The sequence below is a fragment of the Homarus americanus genome, unplaced genomic scaffold, assembly GCF_018991925.1.
Source record: "Homarus americanus isolate GMGI-L3 unplaced genomic scaffold, GMGI_Hamer_2.0 scaffold32929, whole genome shotgun sequence".
NCBI classification, from domain to species: Eukaryota; Metazoa; Arthropoda; class Malacostraca; order Decapoda; family Nephropidae; genus Homarus; species Homarus americanus.
Genome location: NW_024737097.1, coordinates 20,190,777 through 20,210,101, shown reverse-complemented (window position 1 = coordinate 20,210,101; position 19,325 = coordinate 20,190,777). Strand labels below are relative to the sequence as shown.

The following is a 19,325-nucleotide window of genomic DNA, read 5'->3' as shown; positions in this document are numbered from 1 at the left end:
TCTGGCGTATAGGGTGACAGCAACCATGTTCTGGCGTATAGGGTGACAGCAACCATGTTCTGGCTTATTGGGTGACAGCAACCATGTTCTGGCGTATAGGGTGACAGCCATATTGGGTGACAGCAACCACGTATAGGGTGACAGCAACCATGTTCTAGCGTGTTGGGTGACAGCAACCATGTTCTGGCGTATTGGGTGACAGCAACCATGTTCTGGCGTATAGGGTGACAGCAATCATGTTCTGGCGTATTGGGCGACAGCAACCATGTTCTGGCGTATAGGGTGACAGCAACCATGTTCTGGCGTATAGGGTGACAGCAACCATGTTCTGGCGTATTGGGTGACAGCAACCATGTTCTGGCGTATAGGGTGACAGCAATCATGTTCTGGCGTATTGGGCGACAGCAACCACGTATAGGGTGACAACCATGTTCTGGCGTATAGGTGACAGCAACCATGTTCTGGCGTATAGGGTGACAGCAACCATGTTCTGGCTTATTGGGCGACAGCAACCATGTTCTGGCGTATAGGGTGACAGCAACTATGTTCTGGCGTATTGGGTGACAGCAACCATGTTCTGGCGTATAGGGTGACAGCAATCATGTTCTGGCGTATTGGGCGACAGCAACTATGTTCTGGCGTAGGGTGACAGCAATCATGTTCTGGCGTATAGGGTGACAGCAACCATGTTCTGGCGTATTGGGTGACAGCAACCATGTTCTGGCGTATTGGGCGACAGCAACCATGTTCTGGCGTATAGGGTGACACAACCATGTTCTGGCGTATAGGGTGACAGCAACCATGTTCTGGCGTATTGGGTGACAGCAACCATGTTCTGGCGTATTGGGCGACAGCAACCATGTTCTGGCGTATAGGGTGACAGCAACCATGTTCTGGCGTATTGGGTGACAGCAACCATGTTCTGGCGTATAGGGTGACAGCAACCATGTTCTGGCGTATTGGGTGACAGCAACCATGTTCTGGCGTATTGGGTGACAGCAACCATGTTCTGGCGTATTGGGTGACAGCAACCATGTTCTGGCGTATAGGGTGACAGCAACCATGTTCTGGCGTATAGGGTGACAGCAACCATGTTCTGGCGTATTGGGTGACAGCAAACAAGAAATAAGGAAGATACGGAGGTGAAAGAAAATTGTGAAGATAGTGAGATGAAAGAAGAGCGAAAGAAAAATATGAAGAAACTGAGATGAAAAAAGTGAAAGAAATATATCAGAAAATTTCTTGGGGTCTGCCCGGGTGGTGATGGCGTAGTGAAGAGGAAATGGAGTAAAAGCTTGTTATATGATTAAGAAAAACGATACAATAAAAGTGAGGAGATGATTGGAGATGTAAAATAATAATCGTAGTGTTATTGATGAGGTTATATTCAAAGTCTCCTAAAAACGACTTTATATTTATCTGACAATTTTGATCGTCATTGTTTTCTTCAGATTGAATACGTCAGACATGTGTTTATCAGGATGTGGGAATAAAGAAAACAAATCTAAATATGTTACGGGGTCATAAAAGTTATGAAATGTGATTACCCCGCGATCTCGGAGTTCTCGTTTGGTGCGCGCCTTCTTTTTTCCTTCCCCTCCCCCTCCCCTGCCTCCCTTCGCCTCCCCTTCCCTCCTCCCTTCGCCTCCCCTCCCTCCTCGCCTCCCCTTCCCCTCCCTCCTTCCCTTCCCTTCCCTCCCTCCTTCGCCTCCCCCTTCCCCGCAACTGCAATGGAGGCGGGCGTTGCTATGGTTCTCGTGACGTCATGGTGAAAATATGTAATCTCTCTCTCTCTCACGGGCTTACATGCACGCACACCATATTATGATATTTTACTTATTTTTGTAGAGGTGAAATACATACACACACACACACACACACGCACACACACACACACACACATATGGTTTAGGTCTGCCACCTCTGAGAATTTTAACCAATTTAGATGCGACTTCACAGAGAAATCCCCTCCCTCCTCCCTCCCTCCCTCCTCCCTCCCCTGTACCAATATCCACGCATCGATGTAAACATGTTTGAAATTCATGTCATGTTATGATGTTGGGGACTCAAAATTCATTATAAAGATACAATTATCGTTTTTGTTCTGAAACGAGGTGAACGGGGAGAAGCGTGTCCGAGTGAGTCGCCAAGATCTGCCGTTGTAGGTTCAAAAAGTCTTTACTTCACCTCGGCTAGTTCTGGGTCTCGTGTGTGTGTGTGTGTGTGTGTGTGTGTGTGTGTGTGTGTGTGTGTGTGTGTGTGTGTGTGTGTGTGTGTGTGTGTGTGTGTGTGTCCCCTATGCATTTCTACAGTTTTGAGGAAATAGAGCTGAAATTTGGTAGGGAGGTGCGGGTGGACAAGGGTCGCAGCCTAATCAGTGAGGAGTCGCAGAGCTCATGGGGTCGCATGGCCCTTTGACGCGGTGTCAGGCAAACGCTTGATGACATATATCTCATCTGACATTTATTTATCTGGTCATAGTGCCGTTCTTTTTCTAAAGGATGTTGATAATTAAGTTACTGGGATGTTCTGTTAGGTCAGTGGATATAAATCAGTTACCTGAAATTAGGCCGTTGATGATCTCAGGCTCGGCTTGGTGAGAGGCTTGGCAAGCAATTCATTAATTGTCTCGATCAGTTACCGGCTGGCCTACACTATCAAATTCAGTTTGCTCCTGAACTCTGGGAAGGGAAAACGTTCTGGGTTTTCTGTCATCAGGTTATATGTAACAAGTATGTATATAGTATACAACTTTATCTAGTAATAGTTGTTATTTGATTAGGGGCTACTGTGTGTGTGATTTATTTCAGCAGTCAGAAGTAGATTACTGCATGTACAGTGACAGTAGTGATTACTTAAACAACGGCAACACAGAATGTGTCAGTGATTTTGTTTCATCGTTGTGCAGTTGTTTCACTGTCTTAGTACAAATTTCGATATCAGCGGCCTCCCATTTTTCAGAGACAGATGGGTGCTGTGTAGGATGGTTTGTTTTGGGCGGAATTGTGATTTGGGAGTGGTGCGTTCTCTTAGCGCACTGACATTAATTTCTTTGTTATTATTTTTGTTTAGCTATCATAAATAAACAATAATTTCATTGTAACTTTTTGTTACAGCTGTAATGGATAAGTATTTGTAAAAGCCACCAGAGCAGTCTGACAAGAAAAAAAAATGTTCCGTCAATCCCTCATTTCTGGACAAGTATGGAGTTGATGTCAGTGGGAGAGGTATTTGTGTCATGTGCTCGAAGCGCTGAGGAATCCTGGAAACTAAATAAACTTCAGAGACATTAGGATACTCATGCCAACATTGTTTCACTGTCAGGAGAGGCTCGAAGCATAGTTTTCCAACAACATAACAAGGCACTGATAAAATCTCAGTATGTACTTACTAAAGCTCTTTCTCAGAAGGAACAGACTGGAATCTTCTCATACAAGACAGCTTTTCTCATTGCCCAGGATAAACGTTCATTCGTAGAGGGAGAAACTATCATAACACTTTTGCGATTTTTTTTTTTTTTTTGAAAGAGACTTTTGTCAAAAAGTTGATTCAAGCTGTTGATCAGACACCTTTAAGTAATAACACAATTACACGACGCATCCAATGTAATGCAGTGGACTTGAAAGAGCAAATCTTAGAAGATTTCAGAAATTCCCCCTGGACAGCATTGGCAGTGGACAAGTCAATGGATATCACATCTCAGCCACAGCTTCTGGTCTACGGAAGATTTCTTAAGGAATATTCAGTTGCAGAAGATTTACTAACCTGTATTCCACTAGAAACTACATCCAAAGGTGAGAATGTATTCAATGCTATAAACAAGTTCTTTACAGAAAAAACTTGGACTGGAGTAAAGTTATCGAATGCAGCATGGATGGTGCACCATGAATGATGGGGAAGAATATTGGATTGCGGGAATTTTTATCAAGAAAGCATCCTCACATCAAAACCACTCACTGCATCATTCACAGATAAAGCTGGGCATTAAAAGAATTATCTCCGCGTTTCAGTGATGCGACGCAAACAGTGGTTAATACTGTATTATCAACTACATTAAAGCTAGGGATTTGAATAGTCACATGTTCAAGCAGCCATGCATTAAAGAAAATATTGAACACCAGGAACTTCTTATGTACACTGCTGCCAGGTGGCTTTCTCGTGGGAAGGCCTTAGAAAGGGTTTTCATTCCTCGTAATGAAATAGCCTATTTCCTGCAAGTTGAAGGTCATAAGAATGCCCAATATTTCAGTGATCACCACTTCCTAGCTTGATTGGCGCTTCTGAAAGATGTATTTCAGCACATTAACAAGCTCAGTACAGAACGTCAAGAAAAAAGCAAATGGGTTTTTGACCTCCAATGTGCAGTTAAGGCTTTCATACGCAAGCTGCAGCTGATTCGAGGTCAAGCAGAAGCTGGCAATTTTTCTCAGTTACCCCATTTCTTAGAATTCACAGCAACAATGTCCTTGGATTTTGATGTCACAGTCGATCATATGGATGAGAAACAGGATTATCTGCACACCCTTTCAGAGCACATTAATGATAGATTTCCTAACTTGTTCACAATCTTTTAGTTTTGTGCAGCTCTCATTCAAGGCTGACGCATCAAAGTGTGGCTTTTTTGCTCTTGAAATGGCAGATATGCAAGCAGATAATGAAGCAAGAATCAAATTTGTAGTCGAGGATGATGCAAAGTTCTGGATCAGCTTACCAAACAAACATACTGTGATTAAGAATGAAGCCGTGAAGGTGCTTGTCCAGTTTGGTACTACTTATGTATGCGAGGCTGCATTCTCTTCGATAGTGTTCACAAAATCAAAATACCGTTACCGTTTGTCAAGCATCAATTTGGAAAGTTGTTTGTTTTGTTCACTGACCACATGCACCGCAAGGTAGAGAAAGCTAATCAAACCGTAATAAATATATACACACATTTATGATGAAAGGACAATTATTAGGAAATGTGAATCTTATTTTGCATCAACGAAGGTTTTCATTAATTTTTAGGTGAGATAAGACAAGAATACACTACAATACAATATTAATGATGATTTTAGTTTTCTGATGCGCTTGAATAAATTGTAGAAAAGAATGTATTTTAGTGGTGGTTGGTGATACGGAGAGAAAAGAGCCTTAGCTCTGGGGGTGCAAGAAGGGTACAGTACAAGCTAAAGTTCGGAAGTGGGAAATACAGGAGGAGGTTGACAGCAGGTGGGCTGTCCATCTTTCTGAGTCACATTTATTTTGTCTTAATTCCTCTCTGATAAAGTAGTTTATAGTATCAGAATTAATGTACTGTAGTTGTTATAGTACTTAGGCTCTATTACAAGTTTAATCTATGGTAATGTAACTTAATAGAAACATTTATTGTTTTAAGAAATTCAAATAGTATACTACATTTTCTGATCACAACATGGAATAGAATACCATCAATATGTAGGGTGTTGTACATTATACACGATATGCAGTCACTGAAATTGTCCACTTCAACCAACTGTGGTCTCACTGCACAGTTGACAAAGCAAAAATGGGTCACAAGGAACATGGGAACCCTTGATATAGATATTCCTCAGCCGGGCTTAGTACAAAACACGACCAATAGTGTTATGAGGCATGGTACAGTCCTGACACACATACATTTATAAATTCCAAGTGACACGGGTGAAAAAGGTTCAGTGGAAGGACAACAAGTGGCTGGAATGAGTAACAGGAGTAGAGAAATAGGTGCCGTGGCTTAACACAACATGCCTGATTGTTATAGGATTGTAGTACACACTCCCAGCATCACGACCGACGTACAAGACTCACACTGCCGCAGCCCAACCCAGAACCCCGTTAGGTCTCGCCCAGTGGAAAAGGAAGAAGTAGGTTAGTAGTAGAGTTGTCTGGGACGGAGCTAGTTGGAGAGGAAGAGTTTTGAATCTCTGATCTTAAAATGTCAGAATACATATTCGTTGCAAGGAGGAATGAGGGTTTCGTCGTAGGGTTTTTTAATAAGAAAATGGGTAGTTCTCTGATTTCGCTTGGAATAATCAGACCTCGGATAAGCCTCATTTGTTGCAATATTGCTACTGCACCATCAGAGTTTGAGTGGAGTGGTGAGAGGAGAATACCTGAACTCAGAGCGACTTAATGTTCGTATACAGCTCCTGGATTGTTCTCAGGCCACTCAGGTGCATAGATAGGAATATTGTTGTTAATTACGTGTTTTAGTATAGAGGAGGTGGGTATGGGGTATTGGGTCTGTTTAATATGGAGGGGTTCCTGTTCCGGTATCTGCGGTGAAGTATGATGTCGTCAAAGTATTCCTGCCACTGGGTGTGTGGTTAAGAGTTTTTCTATCTGTTTGTCACCTAATAGTCTCCAGTAGATGTTGAGTGGTGGAATGTTACTCTGTTCATGTAGGTGTTTGTTAGTGATGTCCAGTGAATTGAATTGAAACAGTTTATTCATTTCAATTTCAATTGTTTATTCCTTGATAGAGGAAGCGGGATCCTAGTGCTGTCACTAGGTACCCCTGTACAATAACACCAGAAACATCTGGCAAGTGTCACAAGTATATACAGTATAAATATTATAAAGGGGTTTACTAAAGCCTAAGGAAGGAAGGATATTCCTTTAACACATAATCAATATTATTTACATAATATCTGGCCAGTATGGGGAGGATCATCGTGTCTCCGTCAGGGGGTCGTGGAGTGGTGGTCCAGCAGGCGTCACGGAAGCGTTGTGTGGGGACATCTTAGGAGGTAGTGGATATCGGGTCTTCTGCATAATGCACAAGAGCGTTGCTCAGGGGATGCTGGGATACCAATCTCCCAAGCAAAGTCATACCCAATGATGATACGGGCAGCAATCACGTCCCTTTTCCGCGACCCTTTTCCATAGACATACGAGAGGTCAGGAAGTTTACTGAGGGTTTATTTAGCCAGAAAAACACAGATACAGAGTGGATAATAATAACAATATTAACATGGCTGAGCCAGTTGAGAACCTGAGCTCTCTTGTAGGCACCTGATATATACTATACATTTATCTCAAGGAAGTATTATGTAACATTTAGTAACATCTGGAATAGTACAATAGAATGGTGGAAATAAGAACATCTCATAATGTTACCATGATTATCACTTCAATATTTATTTATTTATTTTATTTATTTATTATTACATTTTTTTAGTTTAATTTTGTTATAAGCATATACATAAATTACAGTGGAATTGATAAACATAAGTATAATGGGGGAGCAGTACAGCATGGGTTGTACAGTGTTAAGGTTGAACAAGAGGACAGAGCTGTCAGGATTATGTCTAGTTGGCAAATATGTTTATTGCAATGGTAATTTCTTATCTATTTACATGATAATTTCCGATAAAACGGTTTTGATGGTACATAAAGCTGGTACTGTATAATAGTACAGTAGGTATTACAAGAGATATTAATACTTAGACAATAGATATGTTGTGTGTTGTGTATGAACTTCAGTGCTTTATTCTGTATGACTTGTAGTTTCTTGATGTTGTTTGGTGCTGCTAACTGGAGTGCGTTGGGTGAGTGTGTGCTTTGTATAAGTGTGTTTTGATCGGGAAGCACAGGGAACCCGGCTCGCGCAATACAGAGTTTGATTGGCTCTTAGATGGGCGTCAAATAAACCAATCATTGAGTAGTGTCCCCCGCGGCCGAGAGAGGAGCGATGTGTTATGTAATGTTGTGTTGGTGGGTATACTCGCTCTCTCTCTCTCGCTCTCTCTCTCTCTCTCTCTCCCTTCCGCCTTCTCTCTCTCTCTCTCTCTCTCTCTTATTTCAACCGATGAATTAGGACTTTAAACGCAATACCGGGGAGGTTACATTTAAGTTAGTGTTGGGTGTTTAATCTTTAAAAGTATTATTTCTTATTAAGAATAAATCTATGTAAATTACTCTTCACAATAGCCAAAACTTAATCTTATTTTGAAACTTAATTAAATAGACTCCTCAAGAAACCGTCTATTTCACCAAAAACTTACCATATAAATTAAGGTTTAATTTATTCTTGTAATTTATTTTCCATATAGATGAATACTTTATATCTTGTTATATCTGCCCGGTATAGGAATATATAGACAGGTGTTATGTCTGTTAATAACCAGGTATTTGTGAGTTAATTAAAGGTGTTTGTGTGTTAATGACCAGGTGTTTGTGTTCATTACCAGGTGTTTGTGTGATAATGACCAGGTGTTTTTAATGATCAGGTGTTATGTTTGTTAATGACCAACGTGTTTGTGTTCCTTACCAGTGTTTGTGTGTTAATGACCAGGTGTTTGTGTTCATTACCAGGTGTGTGTGTTAATGACCAGGTATTTGTGTTCATTACCAGGTGTGTGTGTGTGTGTGTGTGTTAATTACCAGGTATTTGTGCTCATTACCAGGTGTTTGTGTGTTAATTACCAGGTATTTGCGTTCATTATCAAGTGTTTGTGTGTTAATGATAACTTAATCGTCATTGTAACTATTATAAAATGTAATAAAAAAAATAATTATAAAAAATAATTTAGAACGTATACTAAACAACTTAACCCACCTCTCACCTCTCATCCCACTCACCTCACCCACTGTACCCACTCACCCTCGACAGGACGCACCACTCCACGCCACAATGGGGACGCTAGTGATGGTGGCGTTAGACAGGTATCGTCTAGTATCGTGGCCTCATAAGCCTCGCCTCCCTCCCTTCCTCGCCGTGCTCACCACTTGGCTCCTCGCCCTATGTGTTGTTCTACCTTACGCCGTCTACATGAAGTATATTGACCTCCAGGTGGGTAATTTTCTTGTGACCTCCAGGTGGGTAATTTTCTTGTGACCTCCAGGTGGGTAATTTTCTTGTGGCCTCCAGGTGGGTAATTTTCTTGTGGCCTCCAGGTGGGTAATTTTCTTGTGACCTCCAGGTGGGTAATTTTCTTGTGGCCTCCAGGTGTGAGTGTTTGGCCTCCTGTAGGTGGGTGAGAGATAGATAGAGATTGATAGAGAGACAGAGATAGAGAGATATATATAGAGAGAGATTGATAGGGAAAGAAAGGGTGAGAGAAAGTATGAGAGAGACAGAAAAATATAGAGAATTTTATTAAAGAGATAGAGAGAATAAACAATGACTTAGAGAAAGAGAAACCAGAAACAAATAATTTAAAAGAGAGAGAACGATAAAGATAGAATGAGAAAGAGAGATAGAAATACATAAAGACAGAAAGGGTCAGAGAGAAAAGAATAAAAACAATGAGATAAAGAGAGAGAGGGATAGAGAAAGGGTGAAAAAGGCATATAAAGAGAGATAGAGAGAGAGACTAACACAGTTCTCTCCCCATATAGCAGTTCCTGGGGCCACAGTTTAAGGGAGTCGGTATCTGCGCTATCAACATGGACGATGATATATCCGAGTATATCCGTGTCCTCTTTATTACCCTGTGAGTATAGCCTTGTGAGTATATCCCTGTGAGTATATCCCTGTGAGTATATCCCTGTGAGTAGAGCCTTGTAAATATATCCCTGTGAGTATATCCGTGTGAGTATATCCCTGTGAGTATATCCTTGTGAGTATATCCCTGTGAGTAGAGCCTTGTGAGTATATCCCTGTGAGTATAGCCTTGTAAATATATCCCTGTGAGTATAGCCTTGTGAGTATATCCCTGTGAGTATATCCTTGTGAGTATATCCCTGTGAGTAGAGCCTTGTGAGTATATCCCTGTGAGTATAGCCTTGTAAATATATCCCTGTGAGTATATCCGTGTGAGTATATCCCTGTAAGTATATCCTTGTAAATATATCCTTGTGAGTATATAACTAGGTATATCCTTGTGAGTATATCCCTGAGTATATCCTTGTGAGTATATCCCTGTGAGTATATCCTTGTGAGTATATTCCTGTGAGTATATCCTTGTGTATATCCTTGTGAGTATATCCTTGTGAGTATATACTTGAGAGTATATCCCTGAGTATATCCTTGTGAGTATATCCCTGTGAGTATATCCTTGTGAGTATATTTCTGTGAGTATATCCTTGTGAGTATATACTTGAGAGTATATCCCTGAGTATATCCTTGTGAGTATATCCCTGAGTATATCCTTGAGTATATCCTTGTGAGTATATCCCTGTGAGTATATCCTTGTGAGTATATCCTTGTCCTACCCTCATCACCTTAACCACCACTTGTGCCACCTTCACTTAGCTCACTCACCTACGCCACCTACAGGTTCGCGGTGCCTCTAGGGGTCATCACCTTCCTGCACGTGCGTGTGAGTGTGGTGTTGAGAGGTCTTGACCCTGCCGCCTCCGTCAGTCTGCCCACCAGGAGAGAATCCAGGTCCCAAGACTCCCAGCAGGAGGTCTGGAGCCTCCACGATAACAGGTTCTTCCCCAGGTCAGTTTAACAGGTCAAGAGGTCAATATATGCCAGGTCAAGAGGTCAGTCAACTGTTTAGTCTACCAGGGTTAACAGGTCAGTATACAGGGCCAACACGTCAGTCAAGAGGTCACTCTACCAGGTCAAGAGGTCACTTTACCAGGGTCAACAGGTTAACTCTAGTCTTCCAGGTCAAGAACAGGTGTAAATAGTTCGATTTCTTCCTTAGTTAAGACTTTAATTAAAAGGAAGGTAAGGTAAACTTTGTCTCTATCAATATACAAATAAATCTACAATGTCTCTCTCTCTCTCTCTCTCTCTCTCTCTCTCTCTCTCGCATAACTTGATCTTAATATACCATATATACTATTTTTATATAATATATGTGTAAACTGTCACCATTGCATACTATATAATAAGTCTGTACTTATACCTGTGTTCTGTATGGGTAATATTTCCCCCTTCAAAATAACACGGCGTGATAATATACTATATACATTATTACACTGATCACTACCAATACGTTCTTCTATCATATTGTAGTCTGTACCTGAAATATTATGTAATCTGTCTGAAATATATTTTTATTCTGAATTTATGTGATGAAATGGGTTCACACACGATGACTCAGATTACTGATTGCCCCGGAGGAGGCTAGTTTATTGGGCACCCCCTTACATCCTGTGCAAGGTGAAGCGCAGAAGCGTTTACAGCGCCCAACAGGGAAGCATGCTAAGTTCATGCTTGCCTTTATGACTCATGCATTAAGGGCGTGGAAGCCTGAAAACACACGATGACCTTGTTCACATAGATGTATTGCAAAAGTGTAAAATGTAAACCCAACAGTGTAAAGTCTGGGGTTAAACAGTAATATATCTGTTGTGTGTGTGTGTCCTGTTAATGGTAGTTGATCAGAAGTCGTGTTAGTGTTGTTGTTGTTGTTAGTTTGTTTGTAGAACTTAAAAAAAATCAAAGTAACGTCTACGACCTCTGATGACTGGGAAATCAGGAAGGTCAGAACTGTAACTGTGTGTGTGTGTGTGTGTGTCTTAATTATACTGGACTATCATCTGCTGGTATATATATATGCTTGTGTTTGTCAATGTCTGTCTGTCCACCTGCCCACCATCTCTTCGTTTATCTACGTGTCTTCCCACCTGTCACGACTGTTACGCTATTATCCCCACTTACCTGTCTATATCTGTCAATCTATCTACAATACTGACCCTATACCTGTCTATCCCTCCCCTCCCTTGACAGCACCATGATGACAGAGATGGACAGTCGTGACGGATTCCATTACCACGACGCTGCCGCTGTCCACCAACTCTCCTCTTCCTTCTACACACCCACGCCCACCACCACCAGCACCACCACGGCTCCCCCCCACACGCCCACGAGGAGCAGCAGCAGTAGGGGAGCGCGAGCTGGGGAGGCGGAGATGATTGTGTTGGCGGAGAGGAGGACCCAGCGCTACCTAGTCACCATAGTCACCACCTTCGCCCTCTGCCTCTCTCCCCTCATGATACTCAGGTGAGGGCTTAGGTGAGGTAGGTAGGTAGGTTCTAGGTGAGGGACTATGGTGAGGCAGATTCTAGATGAAGGACTTAGGTGAGGTAGGTAGGTAGGTAGGTTCTAGGTGAGGTACACTCTAGATGAGAGACAGGTAGGTTTAGGTGAGGCAAATAAACCATTACAGATATTAACTACTACATCATTATTGTATTCTTACCTGTACTTAATTTACTGTCTCCTCAAAGTACAACACTTCTCACCTGTCAAGCTTAACGTAATGGATGGAGTATTACGTATCATCATATCCTGTGTCGAGTTAATGGATTATTTGTGTATATTAAACAGTTTAGATTTACTTGTATATACTGTATAATGTGTATGTATGTGTAAGTTATTATGTGTTTATTTACAGATAAGAGTCAAGATAATAAATATGTGTTTTGATGTTTATTATTATTTTTATTATTATTATTATTATTATTATTATTATTATTATTATTATTATTATTATTATTATTATTATTATTATTAGAGATGCAAGAATCCAACATTAATGTGTTGGCGCCATACTAAACCTCCCCGCATTTGGTGATTGGCTGGGTGCAGTAAAAGCAAGGAGCCCGTATCTCCTGCCTAAAACAATTCTCTCCATTGTTTGCCCTTGAATTTGCATATAGATGGCGTATTTTCCACATCTTGGTGTAAAAAAAAGTGATTCTGGAAAAAGTTGACGAGTTAAATTTACAGAGCGGGTGGCTATAATAGTACTAGGGAAGAGAGAGAAAGGAGCTTGTGTGTTTGTTTGGGTCGGTGGGGTGGTAGTGAATGTGGACTGTTGACTGGTGTCCGTAGGTGAATAGCAGGCTATTTTCACGCAAAAATCTAAAGCCGGACTCAGATTTAATTTCAAAATCAGTAAAATCGGGAACCAGATTATAGTAGTGCCGAAACCCATTATTTAGACCTGCTGGATTTTTCAAGCTATAAGATTAGAGGACTCGCTTAATGTACTATACTGGATTTCAGTTTGAAACCTGGATGCAAAATTGAACCTAGATTGAGTTGGACCCTGAACTAATTATGTAAAAGTAGGTTAGGTTGGCTTGTGTAATCTGTTTTTATATATTTTTATCTTTTTTCTTAGCGCAGTAGGGAACGGTATAAAAATCAAGATGGCTGTCATTTATATGGAAATTCACCAGATGATTGTCGGGTTCGGGTTTTGATATAAATTACGAACCCAGCTCCAGTAATATGTGTTCCAGTCTTGGGCGAGTGTCTTGACGTAGTGCAAGTTTTTTTTAACACTTTTCATTCAATTTCCTTTGACCATTATGTGGCGGTGAATAACATGCATGGTTGTTTGTTCAGTGGTCGGTTGGTTGATATTTTTAAACCTCGGGGACAAAAGTTGCCTTTGTCAAGACAACTTAATTTACGGGGAAGAATAAAAAACAAAATATAGTTCTTATCATGAAAAAGACCCTGTTTGAAAGAACTGTTTTCATATACTTCACATTGAAAGACAAGGCAGAAGTGGTCTCTCTTCAGCCTTGTCGTAGTAATGGCTTAAGCGCCGAGTGATCAATAATGACGTTGGTCTTGTACAGTACAGTACTGTGATCCTGATTTATTGAGTGACTTAAATGTGTGTGTGTGTGTGTGTGTGTGGAGGGTATACGTGAATGGCTTGAATGTTGTAGGCAAAGTGGTTGTCGAAAGGCTGCCAATATCTGTCTACTTTGCATCTACTCTCCCTGTTTACTGTGAGTAGATGTTGCAATGATATAATAATCCTTAAAAACATAACACCAACCTTATCCTTGTATGTTGGCGTGATGGTCTTGGTTACGTGGTGATCGTGGGCTTGGTGGTCGTAGGCTGGTGAAGAACATGGTGTTGGAGACGACGGAGAACTCTGGTCACTTCGACATCACCTTCATCACCTTTGTGTGGGTAGCGTTCCTCCCCACCCTCACCACCCCTGTCTTCTACGCCGCCTGGAAGATGCCCAGGTGAGTCCTCCGCCCACCCACCTACCTATCCAACGACCCTCTCACACCCCTTCTCCCTCCCCCTTCACCTTCTTCGTGATAACTAATACAAGTATTGTATAGAATTTTGAGACCGTCTCCAACATGCGAAAAACTCTTAGTAAGTTTATAATTTTTAAGTTCCCTTTACTTATTGCAGTATCTCTCTCTCTCTCTCTCTCTCTCTCTCTCTCTCTCTCTCTCTCTCTCTCTCACAGGAGCACCAAGAACCGCCTCCAGGGATATCTGAGGTTCTCACAGCGTAGTCATAGCTGCAACGCCTCCCACGAGCTGTCTCCCATGTTCTATTGCCACTCCCGCGCCGCCCACCGTCTCTCCCTTCAGCCCGCCCTCGCCCCCACCTCCCCCCAGCACCCCCGCCCCACACCGGTCTTCACCCGCCACGACCACCCACGCCCACACACCCTGGCTCTGCCGTCATGAGTGAGTATGGAGTGAATTGTAATTTTTCGAGTAATATTGCATCAAAATAAATGAGGTGATAAAATAAAGTAAACGTTATCATCTAAATTTCAACTCCTGTTTTTAAAAATGAGGCGAGGCAAAAAATAGACGCACACACACACACACACACACACACACACACACACACACACACACGGTAGGCCCGTTAGAATGGCAGCTGATAGCCTACGTTCATCCTCGGGTAAAATTAAACTCTTAAAAAAATAACCATGCCAAATTTCAGCTCAATGTTCATAACTGTTACCATTAGACGTTCATGAGTATTATCGGGGCTATTTATATAAACTTGTCAACATTTTAGCTCTTAAAATCCGTGGGCGTGCTTAGCAAAAAAAAATAAAAATAAATAAATAATAATAATAATAATAATAATAATAATAATAATAATAATAATAATAATAATAATATCGGGGTTAACACCTTTGGGATGGGGGACCAATTAGTCAACCTATCCCCCAAAATCCACCTTAGGGACACTACTGGGGTGCATATACATTTATTTGGAAAATTTTAATTGTCTCCAAAACTGTTGCCAGAGATAGCGAACATCCACACACAAACAAAAAAAACAGACTGCTTTTTATATGTACAGTATATTAGTGTATTATTATTATGATTAGTAGTAGTAATAGTAATAATAATAGTAGTAGTCTTAAAAAATGTAGTTGTAGTATAGAAAAAAAGAGATAAGATAAACGAACAAATTCATTTCACCCTCACCGATAATTAACCCTTTTATGACAGACATACAGACAAAACCTTCTCCTTCAAACATCTTTATGAATTAATTAAAGGATGTGAATACTAATTAGTAATCGACTCCTGATGAAGGTTGTAGAAATCGTTCATTGTGTGGGGCCTGTGTGGGAGTGTTGGTCTATAGAACGTTCGATGGAAGCAGTCAAATGAGATTCTTTCTTTACGAGGAGTTGTTGATGGACCAAGACGTTTTTGTTGAATATTGGTTATAGTAGTAAGCGATGATGGTAATAGGGAGAATGGTGGTGTTGGTATGATAGTGGTACTGTAGTGTCGTTGTGGTAGTGTGATAGTGGTTGTGTTGGTGGTGATAGTGGTGATGATGAGGGAGAAGTGATGGTGGTGATTATGTGATGGTGGTCGTACTGACTGATGATGATGTCACAATCCACGATAGTTTGGGTGGTGGGTGGGGGTGGTATAGAGGGGCTGCCAAGTAATCAAATTAAGTTGTTGAAAGCAAGGCTAATTATTACCTCGGATAGAAACTACCAATATTTTCCACCAAATTACGTGACCAGACTTACTTGTTATATAATTTACTCACACACACACACACACACACACATTTAGGTACACCGGTCACATTACCAGCCAGTATATAGTACAGTGTTATCTACATGCTAGGCTTCCCCAACCTCCACTACTAACCTGCTGAAATATCTCCTTACACACTGCTCACATTCTCAAGACTCCTTCAAATTTGTTAACGTAAACGAAAATTAAATTCAGATTATTAATATCCATGCATTTAATATTTTCCTGGCTGATGTACGAGAACACATCATTTTGGCGTAATTGAGCTGCGGAGCGTGAACAGGCGGCAATGTCAGACTTGTGTGTTCTACCGTATCTATAGTATTGATGACGTCTCTTACGGCCAAACTTCTCATAATCCATATCTAAGTCGCATTTTCCACTCAGGTATTTTAGATATGTTCTTAAGCTTTCAGTTATGGGGGAAAGGAAAAGGACTGACTTATTAATCTTTGAGAATCAAGATAGGCGAATCAGATATCTTAGAACCCGATATTAATAACACGGGACGAGGCTTCAGTAGGCACACACTTTCAAAGGACCTACAGTATGCGTTATTTATATTTTTGTATTAATGTGAAATTACTATCTGGGGAGCCTTTGATTTCGTCCTAATCATTAATTTTATAAATATCACCTATAAGCAATCACTGCTGACGTTTGTTGTTTGTCAGTGGAAGATCAAAGTAATATATAGGCTGTACCATGCTATTTTGTTTTTGCCTATCGCTGAATTTCCTGCGGTGATTTTCTTCTCACATTAACATTTTTGACACTATGCCCTTTAAAGCTATTGTATCCTACCCAACTTTTAGTTCCTCTGAAAGTAACTAACGATATAACCATCATATTAGTTACAACTAAAACAGCTTCGGGTGTTGGATTACCATCTGCGTTTTCTTTATCCAAACCGAACTAAGTTTAAGTTCTTAACCCAACCAGTTTTACCCTAACTTAATATAACTATACGTACCTTCACTTCGCTCCAAGGAAGGGAAACACATACAAATTTTGTTTGTCAGTTTTTGCTTGAGCTAAAGACTAAAGTTAACTTGTTAGATGCATTCTTAAGATGGGTCCACACCAACACAATATTGCCGGTAACATGTGGTGTTAAAATTACACGAAAATATTTTGTAACATTAGTGTTGGGAACATTGTCGCCAACAGAACTATATCAGGTAAACTGTCTGGTGTGAATTATGTGATTATTTTACCTTTATTTCCAACAATGTTAACTATTATCTAACTTGTTGACACTACAGTATAACCAGATACAAGGAATATTCACCTTACGAGATTTTTAAAAAATCTGGAGCCTGGCAAGACTATTTTATTAAGACGTTCTTGTGAAGTATTTCCCAATTTCATGTTTGAAACGAGGTCATATGTGATGAAACTCATGAGAGATTGCTACCTGGTAAATTTTAATATGAGTGATATTGAAATCCTGTGTATACAAAGGATGTTGTAACGTACATTGATCCGAGTACAGTAGTATTTGTGGCCTGCTCTTGGAAATTTGTGTGTTGTACTATATGAATATGTACATTTAAGTGTAATTATGTTTTCTTTATAAATTCAGGAAAGATTATTTTTTTAGAGTGAGGTTGGTGACTGTAGGGCGGCTGGCAGCGAGAACCAAGACACCAAGGTGAAGACAACAAGGCTGGCGGACGTACAAAGAGTGTTGCCACCAAGACAAACACACACTTACCAGCGGTAACATGTGTCTGATGGGCGGGTGTGGAAAGTAATAACACTGTATACTCACTCATACAAACACGTTGTCAGATACTAATGAGTAAATGATTCAAATTAATGTCATTGTTAGATAATGTAAGAGTTAGCTTCTGTTATACTGTAAGTCTTCCAGTGTAGAAATTGTCAACGTGTTCTGAGCCTCCATCGCTGTCGTCATTTTCGTCGCCGTCATCATCGCTATGGATGTTTAGAGTCGCTGTTAATGTTGGACAAATTATCTTCCAGAATAAACTGTTACAGGTTGTCAGTGTAATTACGTAAGCCTGATAACTGTATAATGAAATAATAGAGATGAATATTGTCAAATGTAATGACCCTGATCCTGAATACAGTTTTACAGGATAAAACACAGATAAAACTTTTTCACCACAGTGGAAAGTATAGCGTGTTGAGGTAAAAAATTATTGCTTGTATATTGTCACGTGCATTAAAAAACTACTTCTCTATCCTGAAGGGATTTTTTCAGGTAACAGGAAGTGTATTAAATGAAAATTGATTTTTTAGGGCCAGAAATAACGCGACGGTGGTATAATTCGAAGTTTGAACTGACACCACAACTCCCATAATCCTTTGCATTATGGGAGTATGTGACGTCATGTGAAAACTAAGATGGGCGTGTGAGTGCTTTCTCTGCTTTATGTGTTATGCCACGCGGCCAATAGAGGGCACACACACACACACACTCTATCCTGTTCACCGAGTTAAAGCACATTACACATAAGATACTGAGTATGACAGGCCAGACTCATGTACAGAACGAAGACGTCTCTCTCGCTCTCTCAGTAAATTTGCCATTCTTAGTTTGCATTGACGTCACAACTCCGATAATCCTCTGCCATCTTGTAGTATAGACGCGTTGCATTATCGGAGGGCGTATGTGACGTCATGTGAAAACTAAGAATTCCTGGAAACTAAAGTGACATACGTATTATTTCCTTCCTTCAAAAACTTCATATACAGTAATATAAATCTAGATATTCATGCAGACGTTTCCCTATGATGATGATGTAGGTGCTGGTCTAATTCTTAACATTCAGCAGCTAATGCGTTGCCTCACTGCAGGCTGTAAATTCATAACATTTCTATTCAGAAAGGTGCGTCGGATATTGGCCAGTATCTACAGATGTGAATTGTTTGTATTCTTTACAAAACTATGGAATCGATCATAATAGATCGTATTGTAGGTCATATGGTGAAAATCGCGTACTTATTGGCAAACAATACTTTAGAAAAGGCAGATCTACTGGTCTGCTGAAAGTGCTGGACATGGACAGAAATATTGGACGCAGGAGGGACATTAAATGTGATGTATGGATTTCGTAAAAAGCATTTAACAAGATTCTGCGCCGATGCCTGCCTGGTAATTGGCACTCTAGCTAAAGAATTGAGCAATAAAGATCACCTGAGGAAGCTGAAGATCCTGTCACCAGTTACCGCAGAACCTGTGGGGGTAATTTTCATGAAAGCAAGAATTATAGGAAGAGCCGTGTTTGAGAAAGACCACACAACAGTATATCAAGAGGTCCGAGAATTAAGCTGCTCTAGACACACACACACACACACACACACACACACACACACACACACACACATCAGTTGAATCATAAAGGCTTTTCAATTCATATTGTAGACGACTGGACAAGGACCGGGCGGAGTAAAAATGCTTTAGAGAGCACTAATACTGCTTGAAGTGTTAACAGTCACCAGAATTCTCTCCTCGGTGTGTTTCTTGATTTATATTTTATTACGAAGTGATGTTTGATGTTAGATAATTTGTAAAATATTTTGTATGTATAGGTAGAGATAAATTTATATTACATAGCAATGTATAGCTGAAAATATTACTATATTACTTAACC

At 40.5% G+C, this 19,325-nt stretch overlaps 1 protein-coding gene across 1 annotated transcript in view; it reads left to right on the top strand.

Moving 5' to 3' along the window:
* Positions 1-19,124, top strand: part of LOC121873136 (neuropeptide Y receptor type 1-like) — a 45,580-nt gene extending 26,456 nt beyond the window's left edge. The window contains exons 2-7 of the mRNA XM_042376452.1: positions 8,615-8,794; positions 9,361-9,437; positions 10,223-10,390; positions 11,633-11,905; positions 13,768-13,902; positions 19,097-19,124. Of these exons, the coding sequence (XP_042232386.1) occupies positions 8,615-8,794; positions 9,361-9,437; positions 10,223-10,390; positions 11,633-11,905; positions 13,768-13,902; positions 19,097-19,124 (861 nt within the window). The remainder of the gene's footprint in view (positions 1-8,614; positions 8,795-9,360; positions 9,438-10,222; positions 10,391-11,632; positions 11,906-13,767; positions 13,903-19,096) is intronic.
* The last annotated feature ends 201 nt before the right edge of the window (positions 19,125-19,325 follow it).